The 19,771-nt window shown below is 43.4% G+C and overlaps 1 protein-coding gene across 4 annotated transcripts in view; it reads left to right on the plus strand.

Annotated features, from left to right (window-relative positions):
* Positions 1-19,771, plus strand: part of CSMD1 (CUB and Sushi multiple domains 1) — a 1,487,013-nt gene that overhangs the window by 1,202,237 nt on the left and 265,005 nt on the right. For all 4 annotated transcript variants that reach the window (XM_073219228.1, XM_073219229.1, XM_073219231.1 and 1 more), the window contains exons 13-15: positions 16,814-16,996; positions 17,715-18,041; positions 18,991-19,185. In XM_073219228.1, coding sequence (XP_073075329.1) covers positions 16,814-16,996; positions 17,715-18,041; positions 18,991-19,185 — 705 coding nt within the window. The remainder of the gene's footprint in view (positions 1-16,813; positions 16,997-17,714; positions 18,042-18,990; positions 19,186-19,771) is intronic.

The following is a 19,771-nucleotide window of genomic DNA, read 5'->3' on the forward strand; positions in this document are numbered from 1 at the left end:
GCAGCCCCCATGCCTGCTTTATAAGACTGACTAAGAGGGCTCAGCCAGAGGCCCCACCGCTGCCCAGGAACAGTGCTAAGAGTACAGGAGATGGCCTTGAGAAATGGTGCCAAAGTGGCCTGCCCACACCTCAGACACGGCCACAGGCAAGATCTTCAGTGAAGGAGCAAAGGGAAAATTAAGAGAGCATGTTGTTTATTAATGCCCAGCTGAAAAACAGAAGGAATTCTAATAGGAGATAGTTACAGGAAAAATGTTTTGCAGTGGAAGGTCCTGTCAAGGAAATCCAGATAAAACTAAAAGATCAGAAAGCATGGGCACAAAACTAGAAGAATTTTGAACAGAAAAGTAGCTGTATCTTTACATAAAGACCCACAAAAGTCATAAAATAAAGTTTATTTCCTCCATTGTTTCTTTAAAATCTTCTTTGAATTTTTATCAAAATCTGACTTTCTAACCTTTTGAACTATGGATAAAAGTAACTTACTAATTTAGCATCATTAAGCAAACTTATTTTTTTCAGTGATTTGTTCCCACATCTTAAAATGAATTTCGTATTCCATACACTACCGGAAAGGCCTAACAGTAACCATCCTTTGTTGATAATGTGAATCATTCAGTGATTAAATATACTTGGCTTTGTGTGAATGTATGTATTTAATCATTACACTGACAAGTACATCAAAGCAGATCGATTCACATATGCAATATAGAACATAAATAAGTTTGCATTTTTTAAGTGATTCGCTTTCAATAATAAGTAGCAACAATTTTTCTAGAGATTTCCATTCATGTATTTGTACCACAGGATTTGGTGGGAATTCTTTCCAAAAGCTACCTGGTAATCCCAGTGTCATAAACACACTTATGGTTGCCTGCCAGTCCTGAGTAATGAGCCCTGCTTATGATTTTCTCCTGCAACCTTCTAGATTTCACTTACATACATTCTCCACCCCACATACTTTATTTATAAGTGTATTTCCTTAAAACACTTCTCATATTTTTGCCATCATAGTCAGCTCTCTCCCTGCACCTCTTCACTACCTGTAGTATCTGTAATAAAAGGACAAAAGCTTTACCAAGCAATCCATTAAGTCAGTGTCCTGGTTGGTTGCTTGACAACTACAACTGGGCTGTGAAACTCTTAGACAATTCCATTATGTTACAATTTTCAAAACAGGCAACTGCAAGAATTAAACAGAAAATGGAATTCACCTAAAGAAACTCTGATATAATCAGATACCAGTCTTTCATACTGGTAAGCATCGATTTTCCTAGGAAAAATGATTGCATAGCAACGTGGCCCCACAGTAAATACAGACTGATCCAAAACAGCAGCTGGAACTTCATCTCCCCCTGTAGGAACACTTATCAGAATGCTAGAAGAACATGCCAGTTCTCTGCTATGAAATTAATTTTTCCGATATGAAAGATGAATAGGAAGAAACTCAAGTCATTGAACAAGTTATTATGGATAGAAGAAAAGTAACAGGAGAGCTACAGTGTGCTTTATCTGAAGTTTAGCAAGACTTTGGGTAGTACTCTGCTTTTATTGGGTAGTAAAAAGGGAGGGGATCAATAAGCACGTATGGCCAGTTGTTTATTGGTAATGAAGTAAATCAAATAAAATCAGAAGTGCATGTAAAGCATGATTTTAGCTCACATGCAGCTAGGGGCTGCCGTGCTTTAAAAAGGTGTAGGCTGAGGCAGTGAGGGAGCAAGACGGAAATAGATCAAAAACATTTTTTTAACCAAAAGTGATATCCTGACTTTCAGTTAAGATAAAGTTCACACACAGGCTGGAATGTGAAAGCAGTTAGGAGCCCGGCTAGTGGGAAGGTAGGAGGGTGATTCTGAGCACCCAGGTGCCTGCAGCCAGCCAGGAGAGCAGCGGACCAGAGGCCACACCCATACAAAGGAATGGAACTCGAGGGGCACTGATGTTCAGCTGTTACAGAACCCTGTGCCCTGGTCAGGTGATGAACCGTGCAGGGCAGCTGTTCTGTGCAGAGCCAGTACAGCCCTCAGTGGGCTTCTTGACACTGCTCCACCTTGTGCTGAGGTCCTCCTGGGTGCAGATCTGAAAGCCCAGAAACTATTTCCCAGGCTCGCTTGCCAGCAGGATTCCTGCTTTCTGAGGAACCGGAATGAGCCGAGAAGGCTGGGAGCTCTGTGACACAGCCGGAAACCCTGAGATCAAACCCTGTCTTCACCATTTGTGACCCGAGTAACTGCTCATTGTTTGGAATAGTACCTAATTTTCTCCAAGTTTCCATTCTTTTATCTGTAAAACAAGGCAAATGATAGAACCCATCTCATGTATATTTGAAAATGTGTTGTGAAATGTTATAAAGGTGAAAGAAATAGACTGTATAAATAGTACCCATTGGATAAATATTAAATGCATTTCTACCATGGCTAGGCACTGCATGCAGCACTGAAAAGATAAATAAAGGAAAACAAAATAGATATAGCTTCTACTCATGTCTTTGTACATATAAAACTTTGGGTGTGTGTGTATATGCACACACATGCACACAAATGTATGTAAATATAAAAGTGTATGTTTACATATATGTGTATGTATATAATTTGTGTGTGTGTATATATATATATATATATATATTTAGTTCACATTTCACCTTACAATTCAAGTCACACACACACACACACACACAGCAGGTGGTTGATACTGACAAACAAGAAGCCTTCGGTGTGGCCGGCACTCTGGAGTGGTGCAGCGCACAGCCTGTGAGCAGGTGCCACAGCCCCTGTGTGTTCAGGCGGTGGGGGTGGAGGCTGTCAGCAACTCATTCCAGGTATGATGAAAGCTCTGAATTTGGGAGAAACATAGGGTATCTGGCATACTTTATTTCATTGAAAATTCATAGCATATGAAAATATTCTTTTCCCCATCATTAAAATTTGAATACTTTCTTTGGGAACATAGACTCAATATGCACATTTAGGAGTGAATGTGAAGATCCTCCACATTATTTGCTTTCTGGTGTCATTTTGTTAAAGCCCAGCTTCCATCAAGGTTTTTTGATATATCTGAACATTTGCAGAAGTCCTGGAATATTTGCCTCCCCAGAAGAATCTTATCATGTGAATCTGCACCAAGAAGTGGGTCTGGCTGCAGAGCTGGTTTTTTTCTTTGTTTGCCTTGAATGGTAATTAAACATTGACGTACATGGTTACAACATCATGTTTAGGCCCCCAAGCAGTTTAGTGAAATTGTTTGGGACTTGAAAAGCATCTGTGACAATAAGAAAAACCTACTTAATGTCAAATTTCCGGCACTAGAAGAATAATACACATTCTAATAAAATTGAGGAGTAAGAAAAGGTAGATACCATTGTCGGGTAATGCAGATGGACAAAATTGCTGGGTTCTTGACCGTATTAAGAGTCCATCCCACTTCTGGATGTCCAGTCTCCTGCACCTCACTGCTTCAGGGCCCTCAGGGCTTTTGCTGTCCGTGGGATTTCCCAGCTCAGCTCACCCCCAGATGCTAACATCCCATTGACAGCAATTGGTTTAACATGCAAACACCTCCTTTTGAGGCAGCTAGTCCTCTAGAGAGGGTTTTGAAACGAGCTCTTATTTCATTTGAACTGTATTAAAATAGCATATTAGTATCCTGAGTACATTCAATACTACCTTTTCATTTCCATGAAATTTGGCAAAAAACCTTATAGCAGATCAATATAATGAACAGAAGTTTATGTTCATGAAGCTCATGAAGGCCATTCTTTTGCAGGACTGTCATGAATATTAGATTTGCAAAGTATGGCCTGATAAATTGTTTCATATTTAATAGGTCTGAAATGTGAATATTTTCTCATAAATAGTATTGATGAAAAACCTTCCCAGAGTAATCTCCATATTCAAGAGTCAATTATTACTAACTAGTTTCTTTCTCTTTCATCTTACGCAACATTTTTACCGTTTGACTATGGACGTCTTCATTTTAAGTCTTTCAAAAATATCTGTAGGAATTGTTGGATGTTAATAGCACTAAATTTTTGTGATTACTTGTGGTTATTAAGGAGGGGACTGAGTCTTCTGTTTACAAGGAATGTTAACTGTTTAATAGTTGGGACGTTTTCTGGTTATTTTGCAATCTCCACCTTGTACTCCCAGTTTTGTTTGTGGCGTTTCATGTTTTGGAATAAAGTCATGGGGCCTTACTATTTCAGAGCACAGTAAAGTCGGAACAGTTTTGTTCTGCTTACCCAGTGTTTCAAATAGGCAGCAGGATGAGGTGCTGCACCTTACCTTTAACTTGGCCAGGACACGGGGCCAGTGTGAATGTCAACTCAAAGCTCAGTGCAGACCTCTGAGCCAGTGGTTTCTAATGTTAAAAATATTGTAAGTTGACAAGTTTTTAAAAGCTAATTATAGTGTCTCACCTTGAGTCTGGCAGAGACAAGGAATAAAAACAACATTCCATGGCCTCATGTCATCATCTCTCTTGTTTATAAGGAGGAACTACTTGACTAACAATGAGAAATGAGACATGGAGCCACTGACATGGACTCATTCCAGCATACTTTTCCATAACTAATTTGAAAAGTGATAGTCCTAATGTGAAAAAAAAAAGTGAGAGAAGTCAGCTATATTCATGAGAGGTCAAGGACTGTTCTCAATTATCTGCAAGCCGGATGCTAGCCATGCCGTGTGTAACCGCAGGACATTGTAACTTCTGGCATCAAAAAGGATGGTGGCCAAGAACGTGACTTGTGGGGTTCTTGGGGGCAGCATGAACCTCACTGAGAATAAAATCCTGGGTCTAGTAGAGGCATCAGTTTTCTCAAAACCAGTAAGTACCCTGCCTATTGTCACTTAAAGGAAAATATGGGTGAGAAAAATACAAATACAGGAAATGTTATCAAATGTAATTTTAGTTTCATGCAGTAGTCTGTTTTGATTTTTTATATTTCTCACAAATTATTAGATACTTTCAAAGTGGTACACATTCCAGTTTGCAATGTCTCAGCCTCTAGAGAGCTATGTTTTTGGTTCATAGGGACACAACTCTACTTGGGACAAAACTCGTTTTGCTCTAGTGGCCCACACGGTGCAGATGTCATTACTTGGCTGTGTGTGACTTTAGGTACTGGCATCTTCTGTGGTCTCCTTCAGCCAGTTCAGTATGAACAGATCACGGTGGTGCAGAGTCGCGCGCACACAAGGAGGGCGCGTGCCCTCACCTCGGTGAAGTGGGCTGTCCTTGGAACGTTCATGTGCCTGCTGAGAGTAGAAGGCTCTGGACAACAGCCAGAACAGCAGAGAGACGGGCGCTCTCGGCTACCCGCTGTCCTGATAATCTGTTCCATATCAGCTGTGATTCCTGCCTGGGGCACTTCCCGTCCACCCTTCTGCCCATCACCGTCCAGTGTGATGCTGCATTATGAGAGCTCACAGCAACCGGCACCTTCTTCATGCTGTTACCTGAATGCCAGGTGACTTTTTAAAAATATATACTTACTTTCTATTTTCAGACCAATTTCAGGTTACCATTCCATCCTGGTAGGAATGGCGAAGAAGTGGGGCCATTTGATAGTGTGAGAACGCATCGTTTGTTCTGTTTGTCAGTGACTAAGAAACTTTCTGTGTCCCGGAGATATTTTAAGTGATAACTGTGCTTATCACTTGACTCAGGATAGTTTATAAGTACAAGAACATTAACAAAAAGTATCTTTTCACCTTTTTCCCCACTGTACATGACCTGAGGCACAGCCACAAAGCTATACATACTTTACCTGAACATGAGTGTAAACACAGGCTGGTGTCACACGGTGCTATCATTTGCTTGGTGGACGCTCAGCACATGCTGTTGTAGGACCACATGGCCAATGAGGCAATCGTTTCCCTCGTTTTTAATCAGCAAACTGCATCCTGCATGAGCACACTGAGCTAGGGGTATCTGGCCTTATCAGACCAGTACAGTGAACTTTAAATTGTGCAGTGTTGGCATTTTGCATTCACATGTAGATTAGCTTCCTATACTGATAAATGTGAGTTCCTGTTCAAAGAATGAGTCCGAGAAAAGAAATTATTTTTAGAAAGAGGTAAATTATTTAAAATTGTTCTAGAAGATGCTTGGCCAGTCTGCCTTTTCCCCAAAAAGGAGCGCTGGGAGAGAAGCTAGTTTCCCCAATTGTAAGTCCCCACAGTAGTGAAGTGACTTGGGTGTTTGCTTCTTTGTGGGCCTGAACTGATTGGTTTAAACCAAAGTGCCTTGGGATTAGCACTTCTCCTGCTTCCACAAAGCAAAATATCTAGCCTGAATGGACTGATAGTTATTGGACTGCACGGACTTATTATTTTCTCTATTCATTGTTTTGTGTAATAAAATGACAAAGGAGTATTTGTCAGGTGAGAGAGCAATGTTTCATTTTATTCTGCTTAACAATAGCCAGGGGTTGTATCTCTTAGTTATGTTTAGCTTGTGGATGGATACACCTTCCCCCCTGCACACCAGGCAGGTGGCTTCCTGGGAGCCAAGGGCCCAGGAGATGCCCTCCCAGCACATGGACACGCTCGGTGAGCGGCCCTGGGCCACGTCTCTGCAGACCAGCCCTTACACTGTTTATGACAATGAGGAGTCAGCTTTCAGATATCTCACATTATCAGTTTGATAAAATAAGAGTTGCCTGTCAATTCCACAAAATCTTAAAAATAACAATCTTCATTTTTCTACCCTGAGAATGAGCATAGAACCAGCCAAAGTTTTATTGTTTTTGATTATTTTAAGAAAATGACCACCCCCACAATAAAACTTCATGCAGCTTCAGTGCCCTTTTTACAATATATAGCACAGACATGGACTGTAAATATGGAGCATTACTTTTTAATGTAATGTAAAACCTGAGTATCAGATAAGCAGGCATCAAGAAACAGGAGGTATCGATGATCATTCTCAATCACAGAAGCAGGCTACTTACCCGTTTTCTATGTCCGTGTGTAACACTGTGACAGATGTTTTTAAAGAATCCTTTCAATCACACACAGCAGGGGCTGTCACAGGATGCTCAGACCCGGGCACTGTGCACCCTATGCCTGCAAGTACTAACTGGAAGTGTGGAAAAGGTACTAAACCCAAAACTTCAGAATCTGGTTAGCTTTTCAATCAGCATAGTAGGGGCACACTTGAAAAGATACTTGTACTTTTAAAAATAAACTTTAAAAAATTTTATAATAGTTACATATTTAAAGAGAAGTTGCAAAGATAGTCCAGCAACTCCCGTGTAGCCCAGGCCCAGGCACTGCTGATGCCCCAGCCCTGAGTCATTACTCGCTGGCGTTCGACTTGGCTCACGTTTCGGTCTCTTCCTGTCCCAGGAGCCCACGCTGCATTTAGTCCCCGTTCCTTCGGGCCGTGACCATTTCCCAGACTTTGTCTTTGATGACCCTGGCAGTTCTGTGGAGAAGTGGTTAGGTATTTCTGTAGATTGTCCCTCAGTTGGAATTTGTCTGATGTTTTTCATATGTTAAGACTGGGTTATAGTTTCTTCTGAGGAATGCTGTATATTTTAACAATTGTGACTGAATGGTTTGGAGAGGGGGCCTGGGTCAGGCAGTTCTCCAGATGAGTGACTCGTTGACTCCTAAAAATAAAAGCAGTAACAGTTACAGTACTTAAGGTAGCAAGCAGAACTTAATGTATCCATGCATTTAGCTAGGACTTTGCAGTAAGATTGGAGCTATTATTATCCACTGTCTGGGAGACAGTCCTCCTTCTGAAAGCCACAGGAGATAGTAAATATTGTTGCTGATATTTGATCTAAGATAGGTTCTTTGTTTCTAAGCAGCGTGCTATCCTGCCTCCAAAATATAGTCTAAAAGTAACAGGAAAAAATAATAAAATAGTGGCAAATTTAAAGCTGAAGACGATTTCTCTCAATGAGTCTGTATATACAGTAGACTTTTTTTTTCTTGTGGTGTTAGCTGTTTGATATTTAATAAAAAATGTGCTATTTCTTAGAACTGGCAGGTGAATAAAAACAAATTTGAATCATTTTTCCATTTTTCTTCTAGTTCACTTCTATTTTTCCTTCTATTGATAAAATACCATGTTTGTTTTAAAGGGCTTGCCTAGAAATGAGATTTCCCCACTGTCTGAATTTCTAGGTTAGTTGAGTCTTGTTTGAAAGTCTAAACATTCACATACAACCATTTATATTTTTAGTCAAAAATCAAATATATGCATGTATTTGTGTGTGTATAAAGCATAAATACTGTGTATATTTTTATTACTGGAAAATAGGAATTCTAGAATGGTACAAATCTCTCCTTTTCTATGACTCACTTCATCTGGTAACCAGGACTCCATCCTTCCTTTTCTTGTAATTATTTTAGACATTAACGTGTGGTGGGTTATATTTTTAATGCTTAAAGTGATCATGAATCTGAGAGTAAACTAGGAGCATCTGGTCAGTATAGACTGTAAACCTAATAGACCCACGCTGTGTAGACAAGCCCTTAAGGATCCTGGAATATTTCACTCTCTGGGCAAAAAAGTTGAATTCCTGCTGAGAGCAGGGATTGTGGAGCGGCCCACCTTGTGTGTCTTCCTGAAGCTTCTACCTAGGTAAGATGTGTTAATCAAGGGCTCTGTGTAGTCTTAGAATTCAACTGCAACATCCCCCACGCAAAAGTATTAACTGCTTGTGTACCATGAGTATGATATAAATGGAAGTCAAATCATTCTAAAATTAATCTTCACAACTGAATTTCTACTAATTCTGGACCATAAGATTGCATTGTGCATGCCTTTCATTTGTTCTGAGGTGCATTTCATTACTGATTTGGCTCTGTTCATTGTGTCCTATGTGTCTGAATGTATATTGAGAACTTTCTGTATTGGAAACACTGTATGTTTCCTTCCAGTTTCCTCAATAACCCGACATTTGCATGTGGGATCCTGTGCATCTGGTTATGAGCTTGGAAACTCAGTGGTGAAACCTAGTGACTCTTGTGCATAATAGAAGGTTCATGGGGAGGCAACTGTGTCACCTTCCCATTATGTCAGAGACTGTGACAGGCCAGTCCTCTTCACAGAGACATGTCACATTGCTGGATCAAAGTCTCCACCTCAGAATCTGTCCTACTAAGTCCCAAATCAAGTTACTAGATCAGCAGGGAGACCAGGGAACTTGGCCACGCAAATGTGGCCTCCTGGTGTAGCTAATCAGTATCTTGGATAAAATAGCCATTTTTCACAGTAGTGCTCTTGGAAGCTCACTCTCTCATCTGCCTGGGCAGCACATGAACACAGCTCCCGGCTCCAGTGGCACTTGCCCATAATTTGGACAGTGCTAAAATTGAGTTCGGAAACAGATGCTCCCATAGTCTCCATGAGACAAGAGAGATGAAAGGAAGCAGTTCATTTCTGTGGTTCTGTGTGTCCTGGACTTCTCAGATCCAGCATTTCATGGGGGCCACAGAGGGAAAGGAAGAGATGAGAATTAATCTAAGAGCAGCTGCAGTGTGGACACTTGCACAAGAAACAGACTCTATCATCACTTCCTTCAACCAGAAAATGGGAGCATTTCCTCATCTTTGGCACATTTTCAGCTGGTTATTAGCATCTAACACAATGATACCTGGTAGCCAAAGATTACCTCTTATCTCTTCTAGCTTTTGTTTTTTACAGCCCTAAATTCAGGATAGAGATGACAGTCAAGTAGCAAATGAGGAGAAGGGTAACCATACAAACTCTACGGAATTGCTCTTCTAAAAAGAGTAAGAGTATAAACAACTGTGTAATACTCACACAATCTATTAAAGGTTTATACTAATGCTATGGAGGAGAAAGGTTTTGATTTTCGAGAATCTAAATGTTTCTAACACTTTTAAAGAAATATTCCCTAAATAGTAAAGAGGTTTCTGAAGAAATTAATTGATCACAATCGTGTGAGAAATGGATTTTAAAGTAACATTTTATCTGTGGGAACCACATAACAAATACAGATCGTGTGATCATTTCTCCAGTTTTATTGAGATAAATTGGCCATATAACATTGTGTAAGTTGAAGGGTATAATGTGATGATTTGGTAACATGTATATATTGAGAAATTCTCACCAAAATGACGTCAGTGAGCACATGCATCAGCTCATGTAGCCACCTCTGGGGTGTGGTGAGGAATTCTAGATGGTTCATCTCTTCGTGGCTGCCCAGTAGACACTGCAGGGTCCTGGCCGCAGTCACCAGCCCAGACACCACACCCCCAGGACTTACTCACCTTGCGGCTGAAGGTTTGTAACCTTTGACCACCTTTAGCCTCTTCCCCACCACCTCACCCCTGGCAGACTTTCTGTTTCTGTGAGGTCACTTTTATTACACTTCCTGTCACAGGCGGAGAACAGTGTTTCTCTGCTCCCTTCCTCTCTGAACCCAGCTAGATAGCAGGTAGAGTGAGGGGTGGGAAGGAAAGGACGAAGTCACCCATCTCTGGGAACAGGGAACAGCTATACCTGAAAGAGCAGAGCAAGCCCTGGGCTGGGGCTTGGGGGCCACTCACCGAGGACCAGGCCGGGAGAGGCACCGAGTGGGGTGTGGGTCCCTGCTTCTGCCCAGAGGAGGCTGTATCACAGAAGGGCAAACTGAGGGCCATGGTGTGGAGCAGACAGGCCGGGGCAGAGGGGCAGGAGCCTCCCTAAGACACAGGACGAAGAGCTGGCCATTCTGAGCAACAGAACATGCACGAAGGTCCTCCTGGTCAGCAGCGGACTTTAGTGCGGAGGACAAACTGGCAACAGTGGTTCTAAGGAAGCTTTCCCATGATCCACTGGAAGGAACAGATTTCTGCTACTGAGCATGGGGTTGACTGTGTTGAGCCACAAAAATAGGAACCACCCATCTTAGCTTCCCTGTGAGTGATGGTCCTTGGCCCTCGCATTGAATGCTGGTGAGCATGCTGTAAATGACAGGTCAGAAGGCAGGCTCCAGGTAACTGACCCACCCTTCCATGTAGCATGTTGCTGGCACCGGAGAGCAACCCTCTTAAAAGATGAGAAAGCTGCAGACCAAGCTTGGGTGCCGTGCAGGGCTGGAGGAGCCCCAGATCGTCCACTTGCCCCCACCCTGTGAGGCTCGTGGTCACTTGAGGGCTGCCTCTCCCATGTGCCCCCTGCCTGCCTTGTCCCCGCCACCTGGCCAGCTTCCTGGGCAGCATTCCCTAGCCCTTCACAGTCAGAAAGTCCATAGACCAAAAATAAACAAGTTTCCCAAGAGTTAGAGCTTTTCCCTTTGGGCTTCATAAAACAATACATCACTGAATGTGAACAACACTCCCAAGAGAAGCTTCCTGAAGTATTACCAACAGGAAGAAGCAGGAGATTGCCTTTCACAGCCTCCAGCATCTGCTGGTGGAGTAATTCTGAAGTTAAAGTCAGAAAAGGCGCATCAGAGAAGATCAGGCGGCAGGAGCAGCTTGCTCCTGACCTACTGAAGGACTGCTGTGCTTTAGGAAAACCAGCTCGCTGTGCGGGCAGGGCCTCCGGCGGGTGCTCCCAAATGGCTGTCCTTGCTTTAAGCTGCATCAGTGTGCTGGGCAGCTCTCACAGCGCCACACACGGGGCAGTTGCACTTGCTTAACTGCAGCCCTGGAGGCCGGAGTCCATGGTGGAAGAGCTGGGTCCGAGCTCGAGGTCTCTCTTCTGCTTGCAGATGGCCGCCTTCTCCCCGCGACCTCACTCCCCGCCCCGGGGCATGCCCGTGCCTAGTGAGTCCTTATATGGGCATCGTTTTAGTAGATTAGAGTGCCACCCCAATGACCTCATTTAACCGTGATCACCTCCTTAGGGCCCCATCTCCAAACACTCTGGGGCTTAGGGCTTCAGGATGTGAATTATGGGGGGTGTCAGTCCGTAACAGCTCTGAATAATTATTTATTAACAGTTGATTCAGTACTGTATTGTCAGATAAATACTTGCTATGCAGATATTCTGTATTGCCAGTTTAGGACAGAGCCATATGTTTGGGTAAAATGACATCATCGTACAAGAGGAAACACCTAACAAGACCACATGCTGCAGAGACGACACGCCGGCTCAGCAGAGACAGCCTCGTGAAGAGCCTGAGCGCAGAGCCAGGATGCTTTTCCAGAAGCAGTTTGGGGCCTGCTCTGATGCAAAGATAATTGGATAATCAAGTGCCCAAATGTTGTGCCTAATTGTAGAGCAAAGTTGAAAAAAATTAGCCTAGAAAAATGCTTAAATTATGCATAGCTAAATGCCCATTTCAGTCACAGAATAATCTTTGTAAAGGAGACACAAGTCATTTATCTTAGATATAAGAAACAGAGAATGTTTATCTTTAGTTTTATGTAGTAAATATTATTCAATAACAACAGAGAAAGTAACATACAACATCTGTCTCAGTGAAGCAGATACACAGTATTTATCTCTAAGCAGTGTGACTTCCTACCTCTGAGAAAAACTTGCCATGAACCTCTGGGAGGAAACAGGGAGTTTGTGTTGTCGGGCTTCTATTAGAAGCCTGTGAAATGCGTTCAGATGCTTTCATTTGGGTGCAGTTACTCTCTTTAGGAAGAAAGCGGTAACAGGGCACATAATTTAGTAAACCTGTTCCCCAGTTTCTAAAATGAAATTCAGCTTTTTCCCTTGACCGTGCACCTCTTTCTCTTCTCTGTGGCTGGTCACACATCTCATGTATGCTTTCATGCCGTGGACTTACAGGTCAGGTAGAAGTTAGCAGGTGGAAGTGTCTGGGAATAGTCACCTGGTCCACAAAGACACCTTGAACCTACCTGATTTTTATGGCAGAATTAAGACAAAATGATGAAATAATGAGATGATGTTACTTATGATACCCTCAAATATTCTCTTACTTTTCAACCTATGTGAAAATCATTCTAGTAACACTCATATTTTGTCTAAAAAGTGTTTCCTTTTATTTGTCTTTAACACCCAGCTAATTACCAAAAGAATTTAAAATTATCCTGAAACCTAAACACAAGGTAGCAAAATATTTAAACACTGTACTAGCTAACAGTGCCACACATACTAAAAATGATTTTGTGTTTGAGAGGTCATTGTGTTTCCAGTGAGATGGTATTTTTGGTATAAATTAAATTTCTAATTTTGTTAGCATTTTATGGCAGATGTTATGGATTGGCCATGCAAATACCACTTAAAAAAAAAGACATTTCCCTCTGTCTTCCTGCACTCTAGAGTCTGGGATACACTATACTACATTTCCAGAATCTTTCAGTGGAAGGCTGGAAGGCTTCCTCCAGCCTTGAGATCTAGCAGCCACTTGGCACCTTGAGACTAAAACTCTTTAAGATGTTAGCCAGGATGTCCAGGGCCATGGAAAGTAAAAGTGGAAGTCAGGGTTCTTGCTGACCTGACCTTACCTGCCTGTCTAGCACTTTGTGCCTCCATCCTTGTTACATGGAAAATAAAATATTCATTTAAGCCAGTGGCATTGAGATTTTTTCTGTAATAGCAACCAAATGCAATCCTGATATTGGTATAAAACAAAATTCACAATATTTAGTGACACTTTTACTGTGACCTGTGCAAATGAGTAGTATCTAAGATTACTTAGCTCTGTTTGTAGTAGTATAAAGTATGGGTAGATTTATTGCACATATGGAGTCGTTTCCATGTGATTATTTTTCAATAGGCGTATGTAATAAATCTGCTTTGGTATCTCTCTCTATGCATAAATCTTTGCTTTAATCCAAATTAAGGACCATTATTGGGAAACTACTCCGATTTCCCCATCAACAGCCCATGTCTTATGTGTTTATTTATAGAACATCTATTTGCAGAGGTTAGTGAGGGCTATAAATCAGTCATTTTTTTAGGATATCTGTCTGTCTGCATTCCAGGACTTTGGTGGTCTAGCAGAAAATGAGCTAGTTGGGAGGGAATAGGGGTAAATTCTTGATGTTTGTTGTTCAAGCCCTTGTGGTTCATCAAAAGCAACCTCACTGGGTGGGCACTGCAGCTGGGTGGGGTCCTCACGGTGAGCACCATAGCCTCTCGCCCCCTCTCCCCCAGCCTGGGAATGCCTCACGTGCTGAGTTCGGTGCTGGTTCTTCCACCTCAACTAAGCATTATTTTCACAGGGCCCTGAAGGGTGTGTTGGGAAACCCTAAGAAGTTTCGAGCCTAGAATCTCTCAGAGTTCTGATGTGTAGGTGAGGTCTGGAGCCCCTGGTTTGGGCAGTCAGAGGGCAGAGCCCACAGCCAAATCGGCGTCTGTTAACTACGTGGGAATTGCCAATGCTGCATTCTTTTAAATGGCAATAATTAATCTGTCAATCTCAAAGCTTCTGATTAATGGGAAAATAATACCAAGTCATCTTAAAAATTTTCAGGTATTACATTCTGTTATGGTATTATGTGGCTGAATGATGTAAGGACCAGCCTTAACTGAGGTTCTAAATTTGAAGGGCATTTTCCTTTCCTCTCTTGTTTCGTGCAGAAATCAGGAGGCCAGCAATGCTGAGTGCTGGCTAGGACGGAAATTATCACTGAAAAGTAGTAGATAAGTAGACTGAGTCCTGAGCAGAAGGTCCCACTGACCCCTAGGGAGGCAGCAGCTGCTGGCCTTGGCTTGCTTTGAGCCCAGCCTCTCCGCTGGGCGCTGCCCTGACTGCGAGGCTCTGGACCCAGGCCAGCTGCTGTGGGGGCATTTCTTTCACCTGACCTGCAGGATAAGCACTGTGGACACAAAATCTGTAAGAGCTGAGAGTACAGCTTCCCTCTGGCTGTTCATTTTATTTTAAGGACATTCGACGCTTAGCATCCACTTCAGCATGTCTCCCCCATGACAGATGCCTCACCAAGAGCGCTGTGACTGTCCGTCAGTGTATTCAAACTGCCAACCTAGAGGCTTCTTGAACACAATTATTCTTGTTCCTAGTACCTGGGCACATAAGACGGCTGCACAGATCATTTTGGAAGAGGATCAAAGAGGATGATAAACCCAGGCTTCCGTGGATATTAGCTAGAGACCTGCGACTGGAACCAGGGTCTCACTCTGACTCTCTTTCCTCTAAAACATGGTCCCACCAAGCATTCATAGATGGGCCGATGGAAGTCAACATCTCCGTGTAATTTAGGATTGGCGTTCTTGGCCGCAAAGAAGCTGAAAGCACTAGTGCCAATAACAAAGTCAAGCTTCATTCTGTGGTGGCGTTAGGGGTCTTCCTCCGGCCGTTATTACGGCATGATGTTGCGCAGTCTGCTTTTATAGCTGTTAGAACACATGTATGATGACACATGCTGAAGGACTCACTGTCCTGGTCCTTGACCGCTGGGCCTGCAGGTCAGCTCCTGCCCACCGCTCCCAGAGTGCTCTCCGCCCACACACGCACCCCTGCTGCGAGCCTGACCCCAGAGACCTTCCCGGCTGCCCACCCGGAGCAGCACCTCCCACCTCTTTCTTTCCACTCACCCTGCTCTCTCTTTCTTCAGGCTTGTCACTGGCATGTTTTTATTATCTGTTTACTTTTGCTGACTTCCCTAAACTCCAGGCTCCGCCGGATCAGGGACTTGGTGTATTTGCTTGTTTTTTTCAACCTTATGGCTAGAATGGTTGTTGGTGCCCAAAAACATGTGCTATAGATTTACAAATTAGACGATGGCTAGTAATTCTTGCTTTGTGGGTGCGGGGGGAGTCAGCAGCCTCTGTCATGGCTAAAAAGTAGGTATCTAAACTTGGTAGTTCCTTTAAATTACAAAATAATACTAAGGATTGTTTTACTCTAGCCACTGTTTTTAGTACCAAGAAGTACAGAGAAATATATAGCTTAGTCATCATTCTGGAAAATCTTACAGCACAGTGGGGTAGAAAGACAGATTCACAACTGAAAGCAGTACAGACTGGATTAATTTCGGATTCCTTCTAAAACCTCTACAAACTTGTAAGTCCTAGATTAGCGAGCAGAACAAAAACAGTAATAATCTGGACTATGGGAATTTGAAGAGCATTCAGCAAGGAGGGAGAACATACAAGGGAGAGAAGTGGCATCTTAGATGGAGGCTAGAGTGAAGGGAGGCAGAGTCGGACAGCGTGAGAGGCCTGGGGGCTCACCCGCCCCCGGCTGGGATGGGGGTCTCGACAGAGTGGCAGAAGCTGCACTGGAAGGCGCAGGGCATTTGGAAAACACCCACTGTGAGCCGGAGGGAGGGGGGCTGCCCCTCCGGACTCAGCTGTCAGCCTCACTGTTTTGATTCACAAAATCAACTGATGCTGATGTGCCAGTAAAAAACATAGAATATAAATGCTCAGGTCCATTAAAATGAGAAATCACAAATCCAGTTACTAATATATAAACACTTACAGGCATAGTATACAATATGGAATAGAAATACAGAGTATTAAAGGTAAATGGTAAATATATATCAGTGTAGTAGAAATGTTTTTGACCAATTAAAATATTCAAAAATTCATGCTTCATAAAATTCAGAAAAATTAATATGAAAATTTGGAAATGAAGTATTTAGTACTCTTAAAGGCCATCCTCAAAGAAAAACACAATAGAAACATCCGAGTCCCCTGTAGACACTGTGCACACATTCCCAACGGCCAGAAGCGAAGGTGTCAGTTCTCCATGGGACCTTCAGTGTCCCTCAGAGACGATGACCCCTATACCTTCCACTCAAGTTTAAGTCCCGCTTTTTTCTGCCTTTGTATTTAGACTTTAGTTGGATTGAGGATCCTTTTGAAAACAATGCTCAGCTGTGCAAAAATACAGCATGTGCTCACTTTCTACCTTGTTCCACTGTGTGTTCCTAACGCACCTCTGCTTCACATTGTCAGAGATTGCGAAGGGAGGCTGTGGGGACCCGGGCATCCCTGCCTACGGGCGGCGGACTGGCGACCGCTTTCTCCACGGGGACACGCTCACTTTCGAGTGCCAGGCAGCCTTCGAGCTGGTTGGCGAGAGAGTCATCACGTGCCAGCAGAACAACCAGTGGTCCGGCAACAAGCCCAGCTGCGTGTGTGAGTACCCGCTTGACTCCCCGAGCCCCAGGGGCCTCGCACGGTGCAGGGCTCCACGGCCACATGAGTAAGCGCGACCTTCTCTGTGACTGCGTGGGGCCAAGGCTGGGAAGGGACACGAAGTGATATGGGTGAGAAGCAAGCCAGTCTGCAGTAAGTCCACCAGTGTCCTTTCCAAAGAAGAGTACGTACACAGTCTTGTACAGAGTAACTGTATGTTCATACATAGTATACATGTATTTATAGCTGATTTTTAGGTACACATTCTTAAAAGTAAAATGTCCAAGAGATTTTTATATTACTCGCCCAGATCCTGGCTGGGTTTTTGAGTTATTATTTGTTCATTGTTCCCCTGTAACTAATAAAAAACACAAACCTTGAAAAAGATTCACTTTAAAAGCAAACATGACACACGAAATGAAAGTGATCATAAAAGGTAGAACAGAACCAGATTTTCTGGAAATGTCTCCTATGACATAGATATACCTTCTCTTATTAATATTTGCTCTTTTGAAGTGAAAAAGTTATAACTAGAAATTGTAACATTTACCCCAAGTTTCAGCCAACTTGATAGGATCATGTTTTAGTCCAGTTGAGAAGGAGTTTCAAACCCTCACTCCTGGCAGGTACGGTCACCCACCAGATTCTAGCAGTTGCTGTCAGGTAGCCAGGCCTCTAGAAATGTTCAGCACTGTCTGAAGTCTATTTGTGTTTCCAGTTTCCTGCTTCTTCAACTTCACTGCGTCATCAGGAATCATCCTTTCCCCCAATTATCCGGAGGAATATGGGAACAACATGAACTGTGTGTGGCTGATCATCTCCGAGCCGGGCAGCAGAATTCACCTCATCTTCAACGATTTTGACGTGGAGCCTCAGTTTGACTTCCTTGCAGTCAAAGATGATGGGGCTTCTGATCTAATTGTCCTGGGCACCTTCTCTGGCCATGAGGTGCCCTCCCAGCTGGCCAGCAGCGGGCACGTGGTTCGCCTGGAATTTCAGTCGGATCACTCCACTACTGGCCGAGGCTTCAACATCACCTACAGCAGTAAGCGCGCCCGCCCCGGGACCACCCCACCCCTACATACACGTGTGGGCAGGGGACTGTCAGGGCTGGTACTTGTGAGGTTTGATAGCCTTGATCAACAGAATGAGAGTAGCAAAATGGAACGTCGTGATCCTGCTGTAACCTAGAGCATACATGACTCTGTTCAGGTTTCTGTCGCAGTCGCCCTGCAGTGAAGACTGGATCTCACGTGTTTTTCTCTCTCTCTGGTTCCCCTCCCTCCCTCCTTCCTTTCTTCCCCCTTCCTTCCATCCCCTCAGGCATCCTCAGTGCCACACAACAGTGTAGTGAGAAGGATCAAGGCATTTGGTGTCAGGAATCAGTGAATCGGGATGAGACAGCTAACTTTTTTGTGCCTCAAGTTCCTTGTTTGCAAAACAGATTATATTTAAGAACATGCACTTAAATGCATTGTTGAAGTAATAAAGTAAGGTAGTGATGTTAATTGTGAGTTACAAGTTAAAATTTACTGACTGCCTCTTCTCTCAGGCACTGTGCTTAGGAGTTGCCAATAATTATTTCATTTAACATTATAGTAACTCTGGGATATATGAAATAAAGACAGCTCTGCTCACATCACCAGCGTGTTCTGCCCAAGGGCCGACAGGGAGCACTGGAGCCAGGGTTCTGAGCTGGATGTGCCTGACCCGAAACCTTGTCCCCCCACCAGTGTGCCTCTTTGTTTTTCTCAGTGTCATGAAAAGTGCCGAAAGCTGTTTGGTTGTATCTGTGTATCCACCTGTCCTCTTTTGCTGGCTCTGTCTCACTGGGGACCAATATCTTGTTTGTTTATCTATTTATATGAATATATAACTGGAATTTAGGACAGTAAATGGCTTTATAAGCAGGTTCTGCTAACTTCATTTTTAATACACATAATTAATATTTGAGTATTTTTATTCTAATTACTCCTTTCTTCTTTCCTTTTCAGCGTTTGGTCAGAATGAGTGCCACGACCCTGGCATTCCCATAAATGGGCGGCGTTTTGGTGACAGGTTTCTTCTTGGGAGTTCAGTCTCTTTCCACTGTGATGATGGCTTTGTCAAAACCCAGGGGTCAGAGGCTATCACGTGCATCCTGCAGGACGGGAACGTCGTGTGGAGCTCCACCGTCCCCCGCTGCGAAGGTTGGTCCGCCCTCACCTGCCGCTTACTGTCCTTTGAAATGGTGAATCCGACTTGAACAACAAGCAGCCGTATTGGTTTCCTAGAGCTGCAGGGACTTAGCCCTCAGGCATTGGGTGTCTCCCAGGCTGGTTCCCCAGAGGGAGAGAGGGTGCTCCTGTTCAGGCCTCACTCTCACTCTTATTACCCAACGTGAGGATGGCTCTGTGCCCAAATGTCCCCTCTTCCTGAGGACACCTGTCGTCGTGGACCAGAGCTGCTCTGATGACCTCGTCTGAGATAATTACACACGCAGTGACGCTGTTTCCAGGTAAAGCCACACTGTGAGATGCTGAGGTCAACAATCCAAAATATGAATTCTGGGGCACATAAGTCAACCCAGAACAACAACATGGTTCTAGTTAACTCATCTGTCACCCTGAATGTAGCTTGTATAAACACTGTCTCACAGATTTTCTTCATAACATTTCCACTTTGGTTGCCTAGGTAAGAAAAGCAGAGGGGTAAGATATATTAAGGAGGGTATTAGCTCTCATGTTTATCAGGTGAAAAATATTAACCTGGAATATTTCACACATTCATATCCTC

Source organism: Manis javanica, chromosome 12, assembly GCF_040802235.1.
Source record: "Manis javanica isolate MJ-LG chromosome 12, MJ_LKY, whole genome shotgun sequence".
Classification (NCBI taxonomy): domain Eukaryota; kingdom Metazoa; phylum Chordata; class Mammalia; order Pholidota; family Manidae; genus Manis; species Manis javanica.